General features: G+C 39.1%; 1 protein-coding gene across 1 annotated transcript in view; it reads right to left on the reverse strand.

The window, feature by feature from the left end:
* Positions 1–846: 846 nt before the first annotated feature.
* GALNTL6 (polypeptide N-acetylgalactosaminyltransferase like 6) overlaps positions 847–24,523 on the reverse strand; it is a 408,048-nt gene continuing 384,371 nt past the window's right edge. Inside the window, exons 9-12 of the mRNA XM_054383096.1 lie at positions 21,881–22,102; positions 14,026–14,142; positions 6,882–7,031; positions 847–1,014 (exon numbers count right to left, since the gene is read on the reverse strand). Coding sequence (XP_054239071.1) covers positions 847–1,014; positions 6,882–7,031; positions 14,026–14,142; positions 21,881–22,102 — 657 coding nt within the window. The remainder of the gene's footprint in view (positions 1,015–6,881; positions 7,032–14,025; positions 14,143–21,880; positions 22,103–24,523) is intronic.

The following is a 24,523-nucleotide window of genomic DNA, read 5'->3' on the forward strand; positions in this document are numbered from 1 at the left end:
GAAGAAACAGCTAGTCCACAAGCCTTCCATTATGCTGCAGCTGCTGCTGTTGTATTTCTCACTAAAATTAACCTGACCTTGTGTGACAATGGGATTTGAATCACAATTTCTACATATATCACGTATAAAACTTTGATTGCTTTACTTTTTTTTTTTTTTTCTGAAGGGGGGAAATGTGAAGGCAAAACTTCACTGTTTATTTCATGCTTCACTACAGTGTAATTCTAGATTCTAAGATTTCTGCCATTTCTATTTTGGTAATGAATGGAATGCAAAAGGTAGGTAACTGAAATTAATTGCAGCAGTTGTAAGGGTTAAACCTGCTAAACCCAACCTTTTATTAAGAGAATGTCAACAAAGCACATATTTTGTCTAGGGGGTGATGGGACATCATTATTCTTCTATTGGCATGTATAGTTCTAAAACCTGGGATTTCTTCCTGTTCCCATAGCCATCATGCATACCATACACCCACTCCAAACTACAGTGTCTGTTCTGAGCTACTCACTACAGCAGGATTTGACCTGAGAAACTCTAGAGTTTTGTTTTACTTTATTAACTTGGAGTACTTTTAAACAGTTTTAAAACAAAGTTTCTCCCTCGACCAGCAAGGGAATTTTCAGCCTGAAGCTCTCAAGCAGCATCCGGTGAGGCTCTTGGCCAAGTTCTTCAGATACTGTACATCCACAAGGACAGCCTGCTGGCTCTTGCTGTGGCATTTTTTCAATCATCAGAACATGTTTCTTGGATCTAGGAAATTTAATTCCTGACTCCTCTGACCCAGATGCTGGCGAATATGTAGTCTGCAGTCTGTATGAAATTAGGTGTGTTCATTTTTTTTTCTTTCTAGGAACTGGCCTTGCTGTTAAATTTTTCTAAAACAGTCATATTAGTATGTTCAAAAATCCACTGTTGAGTTTCAGATAAAGGATCACATCTGTTCATGAAAATCTTCTTCTCAGCTGGGTTGCAATCTATGCAGCTGCTGCTTACCGGATGGAACAAAGTTTTGTCCTACAGGAATGAAAAAAAAAAGAATTAAGTAGCAAATGCAAAGTCATTGACAGTGTCCTCGTTTTATCTGTAAGTGGATTAACACAGCTTTATCTGAGGTGATTTTGTGGTCTCTGTGTGCTAACCTTGTGTAAACCACAGCTATTATTAGGAATCAGTAGAGAACAGAGTGAGTTTTCCCCTTGGGTTATCATCCTTCATGAAACTGTGGATTCATGAAAGAATGAGGAGACATTTTCTCCTGTGTTCAACTAACTACTGCATAAAATAATGAAGAAATAGAATATCTTTTAATAGTCCTTGCATATCATACTCTGGCCTGGAACCAATTTAAATATCCAAACCTGCAAAGAGGTTGGGCTTTATTTATTTATTAGTTTTTATTTGTTTTCCATAGTTTCTATCATGCTTCTGGTAGAAGAATCTGTGACTGTCTGTCTGGAAAATGGATATTCTTCAGCTTGATGAAGATGTTAAAAATGTATTATTCACTGAAGTAGTGTGATGGACAGATGGACACAGGACTGATTATCTTATTTATCACCCTATGAAATTCAAACTTTGCCTATGGCCTTGATAAGACCAGCCACTGAAATACACTTTCCTAATAAGAAGGAAATACTAACACTGTTTTGGCTCCCTATGGTGATTTTTGGAGGGTAAGTGTTGATTAAGTTGCTTTAAAGATTATAAGTAGGCTGATGAGTTGTATTCATTTTACTTCACAAAACTGGAGGAAATTGTAACTAACCTGACTATGAATCTTTGGTAAAGCAGAAACTACTCAGACGAGCAACTAGTTGGGTTGGGTAGTTTGAATGTACTTAGTTTACATAGCAAAGTGCTCAAGAGAGAAGATACGTGAGTGAGTAGATGATTTGAAGGTTTCCAGGGGCTAAATATTTACTCTTTCTGTTGAAATAAATTTCAGATTAGTCTTGGTAAAGCACATACAGGCTTTCCCACTCCCTGCCAAACATGCCCTGCCAGTATTTTAATACTAATCCAGGATGTGCCTACATGCCAAGGTTGTGAGAGGAGGAAAAAAAAATGCTACTTGTCAAATTGACTTAAAGATCATAAAACTGCTCTGGATACTAAGCAGCAATCATACAGGAACTTCTCTTTCACAAGAGATACACCACACTAAAAAATTAAGTAAGAAAATAAACATAACACCAAACCAATGAGAACTAGTAGCTATTTAAAAACACTTTTGAAAAAGGAAGGAGTTTGTTTTTTGAATTTAGTAAAGATGAAGTGGATTGATTTTGGGGGTTGTGAAACACTGGTAGGTACAATGCCCTTTGGTTTTTTTATATTAACATGTGCAACAAAGAGCAAAGTCAAAAGCAGCTCATGCTTTGGCTGAGGGTGCTGGTGCTACATCTTTTTTTCATAACCACTGGTTTTCACCTCCAGCATCAACTCATCCACCAAAACAGTGAGTAAACACACACACACAAGGCTGCAATTCAGAGGGATGCCTTCAAATCCAACAGGACCAACCCAAATGAGTAGAAACCTTTCCATTATGCTCTGTTTTCTCTACAAGGTGAGTAGGTAGGATATTTCAGCTTACAAGCAGCAGCTAACTGTACCAGGTACAAAGGGCTCTTCTCTCACCTCCTTTCTAGGAGGTGCCTGAAGGAACTCCCAAGCACCTTGTGGAGCCTGGCACCCAAGGCACCCATGTGCACCTTGCCACTCCTCCTGTCCTTCTGTGAGTGATTGATTGAGTGACCCTGCCTGCTGTGGAGCCTTTGAGGAAGGTGGCATCTGGTTTTCCTTGCATTATAGCTGGTCATGAGGGTCAGCCAAGTTATTAGGAAGCCAAAGCTGGAATACTAGAAGCTTTAATAGGTTAGCTGGTACAAGGAGAAAGGAAACAGCTTCAGCACAAAAAGCATGCTATGAAAAACACTTCAGTCTTTCTGAAGAGAGCTGGCAGTCTTTCTTCTCACAGAAATATCCAGGGGATGCAATTTTTGACTGAAGCATTGTTGGTGCTTTCTTTGAGAAAGTCTGGTTATTAGGAGAAAAGAATGTCTTTCACACAGTTACCACTCTGGAAAAATTCTAGCTGACTTTGCTATGTATAAAGGCCTATTAATTTATCATCTCAAGCTTGTACTGACCTAAGGTCAAAGTCTGCTGCTCTTACAGATTTCAATGGAAACATGCTCAGGACTTCAAGGGGTAACAGTTGTGTGCATACCAGAAAAGACCTTCCCCCCCCAAAAAAAAAATTCCTCTTCACACCAATATCAAAATCCACAAGAGCTCTTGTGGAGCCACTTCTAACATAAGAACAGCAGTTGTTTTTTTTTTTTTCCTTCTGCATGAAGGCAAGCCTGAAGATTATTTGCAGAAGGAGAAACTTGTCCATAAGATAATGGGCCCTGACAGTTCAGGGGGTTGGTAATGAGACACAGAGCCTTTCGTTTCTTCAAGGTCACTGCTATAACTATGGCTAAGGTCAATAGCAACTGGAAGTCATTATCAGCTGGTGGCTGCAGTAGTTTATCTGAAATTAGCTGGTAGCCCCAGTGTAGTTTCAGCAGGACAGATGTCTGTATGATAAAAGCCACTATCACAATGACATGCCTTCAGTTGTCTGAGGAAATAATCTATGCACCTACTGCATGAAGAGTGAACTTACTCTTACAGATTGCCCCTGAAGCTGTCAGGAGAGTATGAGCAAACCATGCTGCTCTGGGCACACTTTTTGACATTGTCAGTCTAGCATCTGCCATTATCACCAGGTTCAGGGTAGAATTATCATATAATGAAATTGATTTTGCACAATTGTTTCTTTTTAAAGACCTACTAAATCAGCCTTCTCTTGGATCCTTGCGCTCTAGAATAGCACTAATGGGACTAGGGCACATAAACTGAATCATACTTTATCAGAACCAATGTATTTCTTGTCAACCCAGAATAATAATGCTACACTGAAAACCAGGGGCGTATTCCTTCACTGGGAAGAATGGAAATTTGTAGGCAGTTGTTGATCTTTGGCTCTGCCATATTTAGGAATCTCAAAGAGAGTCAAGGAAATGGGTTCAGCTTGGGATGACATAATTCTCCCATATCTCTAATAATTTCAGGTTCTTTACATTTATCTATCTAAATTCTCACATTACTCCCATCATTGATGGGAACCCCATTACGGTGTCAATATACTTTTTTTCCCCAGTATTAAACTAATCTTCTTCTATTTCCACAGAAGTGTTTACAGTATTACTTGGATTCACTCTACTCCATTGCTTCTTACAGAGTTTTCTTAAAGGTATAGTTGGCTGTACACCAGTATTTTGGCTTGGATTTTAAAAACCTGATAACTTAATATCAGAGACTTTATTAGACTTTCAAACACTCAGATGTAGTTTAAGCAGTATAGGAATAAGAGTAGTTTTTTGACTATGTTTATTAGTGGTAGTTTTGGTATCACTCATGTGAGAAGAATCCAGTTTGCACATTCTGAGACTGCACTGCAAGGAGAAACAAAATGAAGGTAATGGGGATAAGCTGGATTTTTTTTCAGAAGAGCACTCCTCACCCAAAGTAAATATTAATGTATTTTCCTTGCCACTAAAATATTTAAGGTATTTTTATTTGCAAACACCCACAGACAGGTTCTTAGGGTTTCTACGCAGGAAGAATACAGAATCTTGAAACCTCCTGGCTTCAAAATGTATTTGCAGCACTTTGTAATCACTTTACAGCCCTAGTGTCTTCTTACCAGTGGCTCCACAATGCAAATGATCATGAGAAGAGACTCAGAAGAATAAAAATCTCTTATATTCTGGTTTTATAGGAGCACTATGACAGTTTTGTAAGAAATCCTTTGTATTAAGATGATGACAAGAAGATCATTTTTCCTAAAAATGGGAAAAATTATTGGTAGGATGGATATGTGACCATTAGGAAGCTACAGCATCTGTAGATGGTGCAGAGAATAGAACAGAGTTGCTGACCTGCTCTGTTTTTTAAAATGAGGCACTTGCTTATTAACCAGACTACTATCATTTAGGGTACAATGTTAGCAGCATGCATCCTCTAGGTAAAGGTCTTTACTAGAGATGCAGTTAAACTAATACACCACCTTTTCCTTATACACAGGTTTTTTTGTGGGGGGGGTTGGAACACTATAACTCCTATTGCCAAAATGCTTTCAAAACTAGATAAGAATTATTTCATTAGGATTCTGGTGCTGTAGCACCAAAAATCTCTAAAGCAAATCTGCCCTGTATCTGAGGAAACAGACTATGTGAAACATTAAATAACTACTTGTTTATTTAGTCTGTAGCCAAACCAAAACTACACCTAAAGAATATTGTGTATGCATAATTCTAATATTCCAATGCGGTTTCTTAACTGGAAGGTTTATGCAAACTGATCAGTTTGCTGTTAGGTTGGCATTACAGTTAAGATTATGTCAGTACGTTCATTCTAACAAAATGTTGTGGTGTTTCTTGCTGAAATGGAAATGCCTGCCTTGCACTGAGAATTTTTATATGAGTCCTGTCAGCCTTCTGGAAATTAAAAATGAAGCTGTGCAGTGAATTTAATAGATCTCACACTGCATATTTAAAAAAAAAAAAATTTAGTTATCTGCTGTATTCTGTCCTCATCAAAGGTGATGAGCCTTATAGAGGATAGCTCCAGTCCTGCATTTTGTCTTATGGAACAGCTACATTAAACACCGATGAAGTGCTAAAGGTATGAAAGCTTTTTTCTTGCAGCTTGGGTAGGCAAAAAGATTAACTGGAAGGATTTTGAATCAAGAAGGCATTATTATGGCATTATAAAGACAGATATACAGCAGTACAGTCATGAAAATTTATATCCTCTAAACACTTTTGGAAAATCTTGTGGTGGATCCTCCAACTGCAATATAAAAAAGGGTAAAAAGGCACAGGCTAATAAGTAGGTATTCAGAAAAACGGTAGGGGCAAGATTATTTTTAATGATTCTGAATTAGTTTTCTACTATATGTAATTTTAAACTAGAAAGCAGTATTGAGGTTTATCCAGCAAAGACCAATTTTTGGTACTTTGGCCTCAGCTTAAGCAAGGTGATAGGCAAGGCACAGTGGGCAAAGTGAAGGATATGTGAGAGGAATCCTCACCACTTCAGAGAAATGTACGTCCTTATCCTGCATGGAATTCAAAGTTTAATGGTGAAATCTTCCATCAAAGCAACTTGCTGATTAACCATTAAAAAAAACTAACAGCAGCAGCTTGGTAGTCTTGGTAGGATGTTTTGCCCCAAATGAGACTCTGACAGTTCCTACTTTGACCTCCTGTTTCCAGTTATTTATAAAAAAGGGCTGAAAGTTAGCAGATCAGAGTAGTGTCTAAGCTGCTTATCTTTAGTTTATAAACTCCTGCCTTTGGGCTTACAGCAGTGCTTTTAATGTTGCACTGTTTTTTGTGTGGGTTTTTTTTTTTTTAATGAGCTGTTTCTGTGACTTGTAATCTTTAAAATGCAGTAAAATAATAGTATTTAACTTTTAAAAAGCATTTCTTGCTGCTGTCACTTTGTATGAAACTATTTCTGACAGTGCCTCTGTTAAAATGACACAAGCATTGTGAAGTGCCAGAATGGTAAAAAAAAAAAACCTTTCAGGCAACAGATCCAGCACAGACATCCTCTGAGCTGGATAAAACTCATTTAAATTTGACCTGAAAAGCTGAGTGCTCAAAAGGAACATACTCCAAAGAGATTACCACAAAATCAAATTGGAATAAGATGGGGTGGATTAAAAAAAACAACTCTGATGGGAAAGCACAAGCCTGCACTGAACTGAACATAGGCTGAAGATAGCCTGAACCTCGGAGACGCCCCACAGTGACTCCAACCTTCCTATAGCTCCAGTGCTGGTTTCCCTTCATCCCATGACAGTCATACAGTGTGACAGGGCTGCTGTGCGAAACGGCGTCAAAGCAGAACTTCCTGGTGTGAAGTGGCTCTCCGGGGCGGATGTCTTCTCTCCAACCAAAGGTGAAGAGCTGGAAAATGAAACAGACAATAGAATGACATATTATTAGTGGAAAATGTTTAAAACAAACACACAAAGCTTGATGCATGTTTCTCTACTCCACACATCCCAGCTGATGGTTAAATGAGATCCTGCCTGTCTAAGATTCAGTGATGCCAATTGTGGAATATACCTCAGGAAGTCAGAAACCCTCTGGCAGAGACGAAAACCATCTCTGGTGATGCAGTTCTGTGGAGAGGAGAGGGGATATGCTGTATTAAAGCCTTTTGTTACCTCAGTTAAAGCAGCATTTGTATGCATTAGGACTATAGCTACCTAGGAGTCTGAAAGCCTCTGCTAGCAATAATGCTCTAGCTCTCATTTGGGTCTGAAGAAGCTGTCTAGAGAGATCCTCCTGTCACAGAACCTTTCCCGTGTTTAATGAACAGTTTACTTCTGTTTATGTGGAACACTGTTATCATATCTTCTCTTGACTGTATTTTTTTCCCCCAAACAACACACATTAAATGATCTTAAATCTTTTTACTTGTGAAACTTGTGAGCTACAGACAGCTCGTTAAAGCTCTTATTCTTGCTTTCGGAGACGAACTGTGGAGGCTCACAGTTAATAGAGGAATCCTTCTCAGTTAGACACCATCTGTCTGACATGATGCTGTGACACTGCAGTCTTTCAATCATCAGATGAAGGTGACAGGTCTGACAGCACCAAATTTAAAGATGCAGAGTGCATTTTCCTTTCTCAAGGACCAATCCTTGCAGAAAACAGGCTGCAGGTTGTAAATTACTACCTAGAAGCTCTGTTGAGAGTTGTGAGGTTTCTGAGTTTCCATTTTTCATTAGTGTCAGTGCTATTTGGCTTTCTGCAGGACTTTTGATTTTCCACAGTATAAACAGGAATTTAACATTGAGAAAGTGACACTCTCTTTAAACAAGCAAACTTTGCTAGTGGAAACTCTTTAGCTGTGCTGGTTCATGTGGAACTGCATGCAGCTCATTACCCAGAGAAGCAGCTCCCAGGACTGTGCTCAAATCACCTTCAGCACCACAGCTGCCTCATCTCAGGGTCCTTTGGGTCCTTATCTAGTACCCTGTTCCCTGCAGTGTGTACATTCCCTACTAGAACCAGTATCTACAGACCCAAGCACAGTGACTTGTGGGTCTGACCCTGAACACTTTGGTTGTGGTTCCCAGGTTTTAACTCTTTCATTGTGATAGCTATCTTCTTTCCATGGTCTTCCTAAAAGGCACATCTTTTAGGAAGCTGCATCTTCAATGCTGTGCCATCATCCAAATGCCACGTTTGAGAGATGTTACTATTTCCTTTGGCCTGCAGACACAAAATACAAGCATATATCTGAAAATCTGCTTTTTTGTTGTTGTATGTCTTATTGTAAGACCTTGTTCTCTCTCTTAGTTGCTGTTGCTCCCTGTTTACTTCTGTATAATAGGTTTTCTAGACAGCATTTTATTAATCTGCCCCTGTGTCCTGTTTATTTCTTCTTTCTCCCAGACAGCACTTTACATTTATCTGCAGTGCAATACAGTGGACAGCTTTAACTTCATTTTGAAAGCAATTTCTGCTTTCCAAAAGGCTAAGTCTTTTTCCACTTTTATGCCTGTTTCTCAGAAGCAGCATCATGGACTCCCTACAAAGGTAACTTATCATTTCACAAGTGAAGACAGATTTGCTACAGAAAAAAGCCATGCTGATGTTTCCTTACAATAAGAAAAGCCTGAGTTTCTTTTATTTTAAGGGAAAAGCAGTAAAAGCTATTCTCTTTCTCTTACCCTTTACCTTTCTACAGCCAAGTAATAAACCTAGAGTTCAAAGTGATGAATAACAAATACTTAGAGGAATGGTGTGGAACAGTAGTTCTGCAATATTCTTGCTCTCATCACTAGTACAACAGAAAGCTCCTCTTGCTCATCTTTCCCAGTGGATGGCTCTCCAAATTTCTCATTCTGTGCATGACTGGTGAGCTGAGGATCCAGTTCCTGCTGCTCTCTGGACCTTGGCCAGAGGTCTACTACCCCACTGAAGGCATCAGTACCCCTGAAAAATGCTCAAGCTAGCTTTCAAATCAGATCATACTGATCCAGGCTATCTCTTTGCCCTTTCCACTCCTATATGGTTTCTGAAGACCATCAAGACCTGGTAACAGGCAGGGATTTTTTACTCCCTTCCACTGAAACCCACGATCTGTGTAATACTAGATCTCAGTATTTAGACTAGCATAGATTCTTTTTCCTCCTTCTTTGCTTCCTGTTTTATGAAACAGTTTAATTTTTAAATGATCAAATATGTCTTCTCCTTAGTGATACTATTATAAATTCAGCCTTGTTAGAAGCAGGAACTCAGTTTTAGGACCGAAAGAGAAAAGAAGAGGAAGAGAGAGGAGGAGGAGGAAGAGGAGTGAAAAAAATTTGATCAGCACATTGGTTGTACTTCTCTATATATGAAATTAAGATTAAGATCTTGTAATTATAGACAAAAAATTGAAGGACTAGAGTCCTTCTAAGGTTATCCTCCATTATACAGCAAATTCTCTCTAGTAAACACTAGATCTGGCCAATATAAAACTTAAGTTTTCCCTGCATACTGTGCAACAATGTTATGTGTTATTAGCTGAAGTCCTGAGTACAAAATTCTCCACTTTGCCATCGCCTCTCACTTTGGATTTTGTTGTTCCTTTTACCTAAGCTGCTAGGACCTGCCTGTACTGGATTTTATGAGAAATGGATGAACCCTTTTGCTCTGCTTCATTCAGTCCTGTCTAGTTTCAATTTGAAACAAGGCTGCACCTAAATTTCCAGACATATTATTAGCAAACAGCAGGCTCATTCTTCACATGCAGCCTGCGGGGCTGCTGCTCCCTGCTAGACACACGAAACCCTTTGTCCTGGCTCAGAGGATGTTCATTTTCCTACTCTACCTTCTGTCATACTACATAGCCCAAACCCCACAGCCCTGTTCTCTGCATTTGCAATCAAGCAACTTCTCAGCCCTCATGTTTTAGCTTTTCATGCAGCTTAGCTCTGTCATGCAGTAACTGGGGAAAATGCATTTTTCCAGCTTCATCTATAATTGGCACAGGGCCTGAAGAACGATTGCCTGATACAGCCATTGGCTTGGGATCATCTACAGGACAAAGGCCCTTTTGATACCATGAATGCTTTTCAGCCTGACAACGTTGCTCAATTAGTCTCTGCCTGGCTGGCATCCATCAGCTGGCATTGTGCTTTGACTACAGTGTTAGACTTGAGCAGACAACATGTGCTCTGCACAAAGATGAGACACCACATTTCAGAGCTGGGCTCTGACTTGACTTATACCTCCAAGAAGAGAAGAGCTGCCTGTCAGCCTACTCCCTGGTCAGGCTGGGGGACTTAAGAAGAGAGGTATGCCTGTCATTTTCCCTTACTGCTGGTTATCAATCCAGCAGAGCCTTTGCTGCCTCTGAAGCCAGAAGTCAGCTTTGGGAAGACAGAGGTGGAAGAACACCATGCCGTGCAATCCTCTTGACCCTTTTCTTCCCCTCCGTCTTTTAATTTTGGGTTAGTTTCCAGAAATCACAGCAACACTCATCCTCACTTCCCACCTTTTTCCTGTTCACCAGAAATCTGCAAGTGCCACACGAGCCACAAGCCTTTTGTCTGCGTTTGCCTGTCGGGGCTTGTACAGCCCTGGGTTGGCAGGCCTCCTTCCTCTCCTGGGGGCTGCTAAATTGCTGTGTCTCCCAGCATGGCTGCTGAGACTGTCAACTTTTAATTCCTGCCCAGGTAATATGATGTGAATCAAGTGGCAGAGAGGACATTGTCTGTCTAGCGGCAGTGACACCACTGGCACCTGCTGCACTGCTCACATCAAGCTACTACAATTTGCCACCAAGGTCTCTGTGAATTTATACCAGAAGTTAAAAGAGCAGCTCAGTGTCAGTCCAGGCTTTTTGAAACATGATAATAAAAGGTGTGATATTTCATTCATGCTGCTAGTTTCTACTGGCATACATAGAAATCATGTAGGCCACAAACTCAAGAAGATATAAGCAACAAAGAGGAGTTCTCTGAAGGCTGGTCGGGTGTTCACTGCTTCCCAAACACTATTTAATAAAGTAAATCTTCACAGTTTACTGTGATGCAAGTGGAAGATCACATCCTTTCTCCTCAGATGTTTGAGATGCCTCTTTAGACTGTGGTCCTACACGCACTACAGGTAACATTCCTGACTGGGCAGCCTTTGGGATCAAGTAAGGAGAACTTGTTGAGAAATTTCTTTTAAACTACAACCAACGAAAACAATTTTTGTGAAAATTTTGTCACTTGTACTGACTGTCACCAACATGGTGACAGACTTTGCTTGCAAGGTTGGAAGTTCAGATTTTGTCCTGCAGGTTCCTTGGGAGCTACAGGGCGTGATGCTGTTGGCCAGGTACTAAAACAGGGCACACAGTTTCTCCACTGTTAGCTGAGAGAAACTTCAGGAAGGAATTTTACCTTCATAAATCAGACATTTTCAGAAGTGAAGGTTCTCCTCTGAATGAAGTATTTTGCACATTCTACCTTATTTCCATTGGGAAAGGAATTGTGAGTTTCAGCCAAGTCTGTGAACTTAAATCTGCAATTCTTTCCTTTCTTTCTCAGTTGCTATCTTTAAAAGCTGTACCTTGCACAGACTCACCCTTGAAATCTATCAGGCAGATGAATGTGTCTTATAACAGGAGCCTGAAATACTTCAGGAAAATTAGTTTCTCTTTGTTTCTAAACTAATCCAGATGCAATAGGATATCACCACTACTAAAACGATGCAAATAAACAGTTGGCCAGCAATACAGTAATTGATATTATAGCAGGTGGTAAGGTAAGATAAGAAATCATCTGAAAGTGAAGTTAAAATTATTTATTTTTTAAAATAATGAATTCAGTGATATTTATATATATTATTTATAGCTATAAATAAATTATACATTTATTTATTAGCCTAATTATCTGCTAAAGATTCTTTAATATTTCTCACACTATTTCTAGGATTTTGATTGACAAGTGGTTAAATGACCAGTAACCATGTTCCTGTCAGCGGGAATAACAACCTCTGAACGCAGTGCTACCACTTGGGAAACCAAACCAAACCAAACCAAACCAAACGGCAAGCCACAAAAAATCCCAACAACTGACTCGATGGAGAAGCAAACGGATGGCACTGCAGGTTAAATCGTGTGGCTCCACCTGTTCGGAGCTGCCCTCTGCTGCCTCGCTGCCGACTTGCAGCATCACTCGCCCCCATCCCTACACCAGCTAAAAGAAATCACTGAACTGAACAGCAAACTCGATGAAATGGCTTGGCTTGGGTCTTGGCAGACCCGTCCCAATCCAACTGCATCCCTCTGGTGGGAGACACGTTCCCTGGCGGTGCTTTCCATGCTGTCCTGCAGGGAGAAGGTACGTGCTGCTCCGCACCAGCCCAGCAGAAATAATTCATGCTGGGCCTGGAGCATGTCAAACACAGATGTGCTTGAGGCTTCCTAGTTCTGCTTATGTCATCTGAGATGCTGTTTGGTTGAACTCATTTTGTGCTACATTAGCTGTATTTATTTTAATGAGGTCACCTTTCATCATTAGTATAGAATGAGTCTATTACATCTGGTCCCAAATGTTGCAATGCACTGAGGACACTGAAACACAGATTCCTTCCTATTCTCCGTTTGCATGCCTTCCCCTTCCTCCCAAGAAGTTACTTGTTCAAAGAATATTTTAAGTTTTCATTTTCTCTGCTTGCCCTGCTACTATTTATTTTTCTCTCACCTTTTCATTCACTTTTCTTCCCTCCTTCCTCTCATCTCTGGTAGTTTCAGGACTTTCCCCCTTCTTGAGGAGGGTTTGGAGCTCTTCGGTTAGAAGATTTTAAAGCCACAAAGCACTGTGGTGATGTGGTCTAGACCACACAACTTCCTTCAATTAATTGTTTGAATTTCGGATGTCTTTCCAGGAAAACAAGACTGTATTTGTCTAGTCTCAGCATCCTGTCACTGTGCTGTATCTTTGCTAGCTATGTGAAAGATGTCTTCTCTCAGTGACTCTCTTTTTCCCATGTTGGCACTTAGCTAAACTGTGATCATCCTTCAGCTTCTCCATTTCATTCACATGTACCTCTCCTGCTGAATTTCTCAGTATTCTCAGAGAATGATTTCTTGACCTCAACACTTCAAATACCCCTCAGAACTCTTCTCTCCTGAGCTTTTAAGCTTTTTAAAAGTGCCAGGAGTGACTGCCAGGTCATTTTTTCTCCTCAGCATTGAGAATTTTTTCTAATTTAAGACCTTGCTCTGTGAAAAGAATGTTTGCTACAAGTGCTAATAAATGGCTAGGCTGTACTTTACATCCAGATTCTTTTTGCTCACATTGGCCAGACTGACAGCCTCGGAGTCATGATCCCTTTCCTATGGCACTCATAGCCACAATGAGTACAAATCAGATCTCTTTTCAGGTAGGGAGGGGTACTCCTGAAAGCTAATATTTTTCTACCTAACAAACCTAGATAAAAGCTTTTCTTGACTCTCTATCATCTTTTGTCTTTGTAAAACCTTTTCTTTCTAGTTTTTACCCTTTTACCTTGCTTATGCTTCTTATTCATTTAAAGTAGAATGAAATTATAGAAACAGACAATCGCTAGAGCTTTACAATGTACTCTATTTAAAATATTTCCAGGTACTTGAACTGAAACCAACATCTTTTTATGACACAGTGGGGAAGAACAGGAAACCAAACAGCTCTTCAGGCATGGTGATTCTCTTTGGAAATTAAGATGAATATACAAGCCAGGTGTGGCTGGAATTCCCAAGGTTATGCTAAAAAGCACTTCATAAAAACCATTAAGGTCAGCAATCATTCACAAGTTATTTCTACACCCTGCTTTGTTTTAGGAAAAGAAGCAGCCCTCAGAGAACTGTTAAAGAACTGGAAAAGAGAAACGATTTCACCCTGCTTTTCTATTTCAGCTGTTAAAATACCTGTTCATGTGACCACGTCCTTTCTGAGCCATCCTTCACACAGATGTCTAGCCTCAGCTCAGTCCCTGTGGCTCCATGTTTACTGTCCACACAGAGATTGGCTGCTACATTTCGAATCTGCAAAACCAAGCAGCAACAATTCGCATTAAACCAGGTTGCAGAATAGAGCTTCCAACATTATGGGGTTAGAAGTTTAGCTCCTAAAGGAGACTGACCATTAGTTAGATAAAACTGGTGGGAATTAGTTTACATAATGTAGAGAACCATGTTCTGGAATGATCTATTCTTTTTGGGAACAGCTTTAGAAGCAGTCAAATTTGAAAGAGTCTGCTTAACAAATGAAAGGTAAGCCTGTTTGAAATACTTTCATGCAAAGAAAAAAACTCCAAAAAGTTCAAAGCTTGGTCTGACTGCTCCTTTTCTCCTACCAGAGCAGTAGTGATCAACTGTATTAGGATGAAATTGTTTCTGTTTGAATCTCTTGCAGGCTTTGAAGTTCTTAAAAGCTCAGGCACACCCCATTCCAGTCCTTGTTCTTTGACGCAATAACACTGCCATAGATAAGGTCACACACAAGGCCCAAAGTGCATAAAATTAAAAAGTACTTAACAAATCTGTTACTATGCTTATCCACGGGAGTTCCTTGTGCTGTCTTCATGACTTCTGTCTTCTGCAAACACTCTGCAGAGTAACTTTTTCTTAAAAGGAAAATCTTATTTTTCAGACTAAAGCAACTAAGTAACAATTGATTTGTGACTCAGCCATCCCAGTTATGTACCTCTGCTGCCACATATATTTTTTTAAGGATTAGATTCAAAAGAAGTAGTTTACCCACTGCTGCTAAAAAGAATAAAATCCCAAATTTATTTTGCATTTCTCCTTGAGTACTTTGGCTGTGCTATTTAAAAAACCTTTAGACACCTCTACGAGAATTGTTTTGAAAAACTTACCTTGTCAACAAGATACACAGAAACTAATTAAAATGCATGTACATGTATGGAAACATGCACAAATTCTATATGTATAACATACAGAAAGCAGGTACATATTTTGACATTCTAGCTACTACTTTGATCCTCATTTATTAAAAAAAGAGAAAAGCTAGATGCTAAATGGAGATACAGTTGAAATGACATTTGTATTTTTCCATGGAAAATATTTCAGAAGCCTCTGCTGTTTCCATATTATGTTAGACAAATGTAAACATTGCCACTGCATACCTCGCACAGATCCAAAGGATGGAAAACTTCCCAGAATAGCACAAACCACTGCAAGGAGAGGCAATCCTCATGCTTGCAAGACACATGGCAGAAGCTACTCTGTTGTTGTTCTGATTCTGGAAGACTGGAATTGTGTCTGTTCACCACAATCAAAGAAAGATTTAGACAGATGGGAAATCAACAGAAAATGTAGAAATTGTAAAAACCATCACTTTCTGAAAGGTTTTAGGAGTTGCATTTTTTTAGCCTAGAAAAGTGCAAATTAGGCAAATAATGGAGGAACATTAGTTTGAGTGATTGACTTGAAAAGCCTTTGAGCCTTCACCAGAACTCAGAGGAATATTCTTCTAAAACCCAGACAAGCCCAGCTCCAGAATACTTTTTCAATACAATAAAAATTGCTATGGATGAAGTAAAATGCTAGCATTTCATACATACAACCAGATGCAGAAACTTGCACTGAGCAAATCACACAGTACAAAGGGTCATGTTAGCAGGAAAAAAAAAAAAGAAAGATAATTAGTTCTCAACAACACTGCCTTCAATTTCGTATCAGCCAGCAAAAGAGACAAGAAAGAAGAATGAGAGGAATAAATTTTAATTTTGTATTTTTAAAGTTTCATGTGAAATATCTACTTCAAGTATAATTTTCTTGAGAGTTCAATCATTTCTCAGTGCACTTAAATTTACGTCATATAAATACAGACTGCTAGCCTAATACAAAATTAAACGATATATCAGTTCTCTTCTTAGAGCATGTGAGCTAATTAAAATGGAGCTGCTAACAACTGACATTAATAATTTGAGTGTATTTATGTGATTCATAATTGTAAAATGACAGTGAACATACTTCATGTCCAATGAATGCTTACTGGATTAAGGGGCTTTCATAATTTTGTCTTGATGGCATCGCTCCATCCCATTTTCAGTCATTTGGACTGTGTGGTAACTGTGCTCAGTGCGTTTCTGGAAAAGGTTTGAGCTGAGGCTACATTTACTTCCTTCACTGCTGAAGTATGTCTCCTCTGTTCTTAATTTCTTCTCCCTCCACTCCTGAAAGGTTTCCTTGAGATTTTCCTTCCTCTGGTCTGTTGTAGCTAATTCTCTCTTTTGGTTTTACCCTTCCTTTCAATTGCAGAGGGGTGATGGTTTGTTTTTCATTTTCTTTTTTGTAATACAGGCATTTCAGTTAAGTCTGTGCTTTTGTTCTCTGGTGTTTCTGTGTGGCCTTGGCAGTTGCTAGAAACTGAACCGAGCCTTCATACTGTTGCCAGAGCCACAGGAAACGTCCTGTTGAGCACCAGCACCACATGGCCTGCAAATCCCCTAAGATGCTTTCCTGGATGAAGGAAGGAAAGGAGAAAGACAGCAAAGAGGATTTCTTCTCATTTATACATCAATATGCATTTGAACTGCCTTGTTTTCAGTTGCACAGAGCTTTTGAGGTTATGAGTTACAACTAGCAAGGCAATGGCTAGCAATCCTAATACACTCACATTTCCAACATTTGTGTATGTGCAATTATAGGCACTGGGGGTGATGAACAGGAGACAGATTTTACCACCCTTGCAAGCAGGGCATTAAGTTGCTACACATAAAGATTATTCGCTCAGCCTTAAATGCTATAATTTATACACATAGAGTAGCACATGTAAGAAGCATGCTTTCAAGGGGTGTGTACAGACTAAGAAGCACAGTTAGCAGAGATATTAAAGGCTGTTTTGGAATTAAACACATTCCAAAATAGCGAAAAACACTATATGTAAGTCCTTAAGCATATTGAAACGCCAGCCTAACACATAATGGGACATAAGATACTAAGGCTGTGGGCTCTGTAGTCATGAGGCATGGAAGGTGAGAATTTGTTTTCTCCCACTTCTTCACTGGACGTGTCCAAGCAAGGATGTAGAGGCTTCTCACAGTGCTACATGGTACTCGGGAAACAAAGATGAGTCACTTAAGTAGGGTTTCTGCTGGTGTAGCATCTAACTTCTGTGCTTTAAATGAGGTAGCCAGCTGTAAGGGAAAATCACTGGGAAAGCCTAGATACAAGTGACCCTTGGGTTTTACAAAAAGCAGGGGACTTATGTAAAAACTACAGCTTGCTCTCTTTAAGTTAGCCAGGCAGTGTTAAAAAGATTTTTCTCCTGAGTAGGAGGAGCCTTGAGAAAGAAGTAGCTTAGCTCACTGGCACTGCAATGGGGAAAGAGGAGCATGATGTAAAATGTCATCTGGAACATGAGAGGACAAACAGGCTGAAAGCCTAGACCTTAGGTCTGAAGAAGACACAGTTAAGTCTTGACATTTGAATCTGCTGATTTGGTAGACAGGTATTCAAGGAAAAAAAATGTTTGGACACCTCTCAAGAAAGGCAAATAAATAAATAAATAAAATTAGGGTTTCCCAAACAGCATTTACATATTGCAGAATATATACTCTCCCAGATAACTTGATCTCTACTTAAATTAATGTTGGAGTTTTATGACAACCAGCAGTCATGTTATTTAACAAGCTCCCTGTGAAGGAGGCAGATTAAGATGGTCTAGCATTACCCTCTTTAGAACACTTACTGTCATTAGTAAGCAAGCATGTGACGGGAACTGGAAAGCAATAGATGTGTTGATTAACATGATACTCTTGCAGAAAAGCAACAGTCTTTTGTGGAAGAGGAATGGTTGGAGGCCATTGATACAACCTGCTAGCATTAATTTTGAGATTTTTAAGCTTTTTGTTCAGAGCTGTGTAATGGACAGACTAGCATGCTCCACGTTAGAGAGAAAACAACGAAACAACCTCCTCTCACACACCTATATGTTAAAGCAAAGCAAATTTCTCCCTTTCCTTTTAAGGCTTAAACCAGTGGGAAATCACAGCTTCCCAAGGTCCAGCAATTATATTGACCAATATTCTTTGCTAAATCTAAACCTCTCTAAGTTCATAGGCAAATGAGTTCCTGCAAGATTTGCTGTTGAGATAGTGAATGATCTCCTGGTTACTGTAGCCTTAGCATGCCTGTACCAGAGCCAGGCTGTCACTGATGGACATCTGATTTAATGCCTCAACTAAGAAAGTGGCTGTAGCTTTTAGGAGACATTAACAATGTTCCCTTCTGTTGCTTTTTTCACTTAAGCAGTGCTAAAAGCCAGTTATAGTGCACTGCTTACATTCCCAGATAACCCAAGGGCCATCAACGTCTACAGATGAAATATGGAAAAATGAGCCACCTTTCCTGTCAAATGGATAGTAATTCTAAAAGTATTTACCCTTTGTGTGAGCTGTTATTCAAGAAAAGTTGAAGTTAAAAGAAGTCAATCACTGCCAAAGACCTCACTGAAGAAACAGGGGACTCTGTTATTCAGTATGACACTAATCCCAATGGCAGAATTTGAGTGGCCAAGCTGTGTAGCACTTTGTCTACACAGAGCTTTTGTACAACAGACCTGTGACACTTGGTGGGCTGAGATGGACTCATTTAAGGTCTGAGGCTGACACTCTAGAAAAAGTAATCAAAGGAGTAGTTAGTAAGGTTTTAGGCTTTCATCCTTTTTAAAATGTGCTGCTTGACTTGGGCAATATTTTCATGCCAGTGATGTAAAACAGTTCTGTAAAATGCACGAGTTCAGGACTGAGAAAGGAGTATTTTCGAGTCCTACAGCTTAGCACTGCTGCAGTGACTCAGAGACTTGCTGTATTAAATCACTGAGAATCAAGTCATGTAACAGCAAATGAAACAAGCTTAAATATTTCCCTTTTGACTGAGTAACAATTTTTTTATCTTATCATCTTGACTACAAGACTCATGAAGTCCAAAATAAATGACAATGGCTGGTATTATATCATTGATTTACTGTAAAATGTGTTTTCAAAGATACTGTTGGAAGTTGTGACATCTGCATAATATATTCATGCTGGATAACATCTTGTAGATTCATAAGTACTTCCTAAGAAAATATTTGGTGTTCAAATGTCAACTAGTGCAGCTATTGTTTTCACTTCCTTCAACAGGATTTTAAATACACATTACAAATAAACGATTGTGTCTTATAAAAAGAATGGGATGAGTAATACTGTGGCATACTGGTAGCATAATTTCCAATGTATTTGGAAGGATAAGAACAAAACCTAACTGAAAACTTTCATTTTCTCCCTGTGGAAGAGTAAAGAGTATGGTTATCTCACTCAGACACAGAACTGACAGTCTCACTAGCCTAAATGTGTCTGAATTTGCTGCTACAGTGCTTTAATGCACATATTTCAGACGTTACAAGGCAGAGTAGAGTATCAAGGGAACGTACACCCTGCCAGCTACAAAGGACAAAAGGCACAAACGTGCAGGAGAGATAAGGCCATGACAAGTGTAGTGAAGAAGATTGGCTTTGGTTTTTCAAATTTCCTTCTTTTCCACCATAAACTGATTTTGTCAAGAAATATACGAGTCAGATTTTAGATAAATGTGTTTGGCAAAAAAAGAGGAGCTATGCAGAGGCTGTTTATGAGATGTCTGCTTTCACACTGCATGCTTTTACAAGATAGATATCAAAATATTGGAGCAAAAAATTGTCTGAGTGCCTCATTGTTTATTTTCTCAGACTGGCACAGGCAAGCAGAGGTAAAGTATTTCCAAGTGGAGGCAGAGAGGATACTAAATGACAGTCAGCCTTGGCACAGACATCTAGTCTTTATAATCAGCAAGGTTTCTAGAACTGCTTGATTCTTACAAAGCAATAATACACAGTCTGTTTTCCTCTTTCAGCTTCTAATTACAACAGCCATTGACCTTCAAGTTTGTTCAAGTTTCTTGCAAGTGCCAACAAATTAATTAAAACTTCACAGGAATGTGACAGTTTCAGGAAAAAACAGAGCAGCAGGGCTGAACATTCTCTTCTTGTTATTTCAGAGAAAGTACATTTTAGAGGGAAAAGAAACCCCTTGGTTTTCAATTCCTTCCTAAGAATTCAATAAATGCTTTTTAAGGTACAAATTTGATACCACTGCTATGATCTTTGATTTACTTTTATAACTCTTGCTTTTATGCAAAGAATATATTAATATTGCTGCAAAAGGAGTGAATACCTGAATTACAGTGTTCTCCACTTAGACCCTCTGATTGAATTAAGGACTTTGAAGCTGGCCAGAGAAATTAATATCTCATGATCACACTTCTCCAAGGATGCACATGTATATAAGTGGAAGATGATGAAGGAAGATCATAGTAGTAGTCATGGCACCCCAATCTGGCTTGACTTCTACTGATAAACTCCTAACCTCTCGGTATACTCTCATCTCATGAAGTGTGGGCAGCAGCATCAAAGATAGAGGAAACGTTAACAAAGGAATTCATTATTTCTGAGAAGAAGCAAACAAGTTCCTTTGAATATCTGTAACTGGTAGCTTACAAAGAAGAACTAAGGTCTGCTACTAGCACAGTAAGTTTTTTTTAAAACTTCACAATGAGAAAAATTTGCTTTTTTAGAAAGAAATTCTGGAGAATACTAAAGGCACCTGTGTTTAGAAACACCCTGCATGGTCCAGCCTTGACCACTAAGGATATGCAGAGATGTGAGGGGACTTACCAAATGTTTTGGTCAAAGTTTCAACTTCATCTTTTGGTTTCAAACAGAAAAGGTAATTGTCTGAGAGCTCCAAGAACATCTCCAGCAAAATCAGAGAAGGGCAGAACTCACAGTACAGATATTCCTATGGTTTTAAAAAAAAAGTAGCATAATACACTGAAAGAGCAAAGCCTTCTTTATAAATCAAAATGAACTGAGAGGAAAAAGCTCTCTGCATGCCACCTTGCCATGGACTGAAACTGTAGTTCCTCTCCACTGTAACAAAAGCTACTACAATTTTTCAGTGCAGCTATGAAAGTAATTTCCTGTCCCTGCACTCTTAGTGATTTCATCTCTTATACACAAAACAAACTGTCAAAGGAAGGTGGGCTACAGCTCTGAATGCAGAACATCTCTGATCATGAGAGGAGAGTTCCAGCAGGCTGTTTGCTTCTACCCTGCTCTGGAGCAATGCTCAGATATTGACTTCTCTTTGGTGTTCTCTCCATCCCCTTGTTCCCTAGGCATCAAATTGTACTTGTCTGCTACTGGTATTTGGCCATTGCAGCACCTACAGAATGCAGACCACAGGCTGAGAAAACCCCATCTTTGTAAAAGAAAAGTATCAAGGCTTCCTTTGTCACATTTCCATGTGTGAGCAAAACAGAGCAAACTTAACTCCACCTTCATACAACTGTTGAGAAGGTATGTAAGTGGATATGAAAAAAAACCCCAAAAGTGGTGATTTCAGACTTCATTTTTCACTAAGGTGATTCTCAACATCTAAAATCATCTTGTAACATGCAATAATGAGGTCAACATATTGTTTTCCACATTCTTGTCCTCATTGTGCATGCATCTTATGGCCTGTACCCACAAAATTGTAAGGAATTATAAAAGCAGCAGTGATAGTTCTAAGACATGAAGGTTTCTTAGTTTAATGACTACTCTAGAGATTGTTCCAGTCATTGGGAACTCCCTGAATAACATTACTTATCACAGGAGCTAAAGCTATAATTTTAGTTTCTCGCAATGTAAAATGTTAGACTCATTTAAATTTGATCTCATTTGTGTATTCCTCACCTCCCCCCAGGCAGCAGGTGGAGGTTCCACAGGAGGATAATATTTGGGAACATCCCAAGCCACTGCAGCCATGAACCACTTGAAATCTTTACATTTAAGGTGCTTGCGAAGTTCCTTCTGGGCAGAGATATCTCCAGTCGAGAGGTGTCTGTACTCAGGCCGTCGCTGGTAAATGTACTCTGCAAACTCATCCATCCACGTCTCTGCCACGCGCTTCAGGTTCTGTGCCACAGGGAAAAACAATCATTACCACCTTCATGCTTTGAGAAAATGACACTTCTAAAAGGGAGAATTAAACACAAAAAAACTCAGTAGGTCACACAACTTCTAAGCTTAGCTGGCCTACTTTCTCAGTCTTAAAACAATGGATGATTACCACTATTCTTTTCAGTATTGAGCAAGCATTATGGAGTATTGAGTACCCTGATTTCCTCTTGACTCTGTAAGATATGTTTTCTTCTATCTGTTGAATATCTCATTCTCCTTCACATTCTTTATGAATCTTCACATGTTTTTCTGATTAATAATGGATGATGAACAGAAATTTTCTTTCAGCTCCTCAAATTGGTACCTGTATCTCCTTTCCTGTTAGTTCAGAACCTACTAATGTTCACAAATGGTTCAAATTATTCCTTCTAATCTACTTCACTTTGCATTTGAAAAGCATTTGAATTTTCAGGTATCATTATGCTTAGTCACCTAGCAATTCCCATCTAAATTTTAGGCTCAGGATTAACGTGCTGTATTTGGTTCAGCTGAGATGGAGTTAGTTCTCCCAACAGCAGCTTTCATAGTGCTGTGTTTTGTAGTGCTAGCTGTAACAAACCACTGTTTTGGCTACTGCTAAGCAGTGCTTGCATAGCACCAAGGCTGTGCTTTTCAAACATTTCCCCCCTCCACCCAACAGCAGGCTGAGGGATGGGCAAGATCTTGGAAGGAGACATGGCTGGGCCAGCTGACTCAAACTCACCAAAGGAGTCTTCCATACCACAGGACATCAGCTGAGATATAAAAGCTAAGTGAAAGAAGGAAGTGTGGAGGCATTTGTTAATGGCATCTGTCCTCTGAAGCAACTGCTATGCATATTGAAACCCTGCTTCCTGGGGAGTGACCGAACATTGTCTGCTGATGGGGAGCAGAGAATAACATCTTTCTTTGCTGTTGCTTCCACACATGGCCTTTGCTTTCTCTTTGCCTTATTAAATTGTTTCTATCTTGATCCACAGGCCTCTTTTCACATTTTCCTTCTCCCCTGGGAGTGACAGAATGGCTTTGATGGGAATCTGGCCCTCACCCAAGGCCAAACCACCACATGTACACATGTATGGGAGCAAACAATGCTGAGCCTCCTCTGCTTGTTCTCATTGTTGGTTTTGCACTGCCTTTGGACTGGAAGCTTCGCTGTGCTAGTAAGTCTGTGCATAGCATGTAACTCTAAAGTGGAGCTGACCTGAAGCAAAGCATCTCATGGGATAGGCATTGCAGCTTGTGACTTTCTACACTCATCCTATAGACATGTCTAAGACTATTTCTGTTCCATGAAACCCAGTTCTGGCTTATGTACCACAAAGTTGATTTCCATTAGCATTTAACAGGAAGCAATTACTTATTTTGTTGCATAGGTATTAATCAAATTGTAATTAGATGTTATGACTCAAATTATATATATAATAAAAGACTTGTAAGGAATAATCCTGTATGGATGAGACTAAAGAGATATATTTTATTGTTACTTAACATCAAGGAATCTACACTTTTCTGTGTTTTGTCAGATTTTAAAATTCCTCCTGCAACTTAATCCACACAAATTTATAGGCTGGTATTGTAGTAGAGTACAGGCTTAGTTTATTCTGCATTTCCTCAGCTATCTAATCTCTTATCCCACCAACAAAGCAACATCTCACTGGATGACACTGAGACACTAGGCTGTAAAGTTTTATAATATTCTTTTTATAGAACACTAACTGCAAAATGCTGAGATTTGCTCTGTAATAAGTGGAGGACAATATACATCTGATTATCATCAACATAAGGTAATGTTTCTTTTCAGAACATTCTCTGCATCTAAGTAGGCCTGATTCATGTTCTGATTTGCTTTCAATACTAATTTGAAAATTCCTTTCCTGAATTTTATTAATCCATGCACTCTAAATGTCCCTGAACTAATAAAACTTATCTGAATACAAAGATAGCAAGATATCAAACAAATGAAGTACTTTTAGCTGACACTGCAAGATAACTTTCTGTATGCTTTTTTTCTGTGAAGCAAATACATTAAAACCTGCAAGGATAAAGCAAAAAAAAAAAAAATATAAAGCAGTATAAGAATTCACAACACTTATATCCCTATTCCAAAACAGCTCATGCCCCACACAAGGTTGACTTTTGTTCTAATTTCATGAAGATCTAAATTAAAATACAAGAATACAGGAACTGGGTAGGACAAAGAAAACCAGAACAAATTCAAGAACATCATCTAAATGACAATCTCACCTTTCTGGCAGAAGTCCTGTAACACAGAAATCTCCTGACCAGTGAAAATATTACGTGATGAGACTTTGTAGATGAGTACGAATATGAATAGTCACATTAAAAGAAGTCAAAGTAATGAAAATAGGTGTGATCTTTCTAGTGTATCTTCCA

This window comes from Indicator indicator, chromosome 8, assembly GCF_027791375.1.
Source record: "Indicator indicator isolate 239-I01 chromosome 8, UM_Iind_1.1, whole genome shotgun sequence".
Classification (NCBI taxonomy): Eukaryota; Metazoa; Chordata; class Aves; order Piciformes; family Indicatoridae; genus Indicator; species Indicator indicator.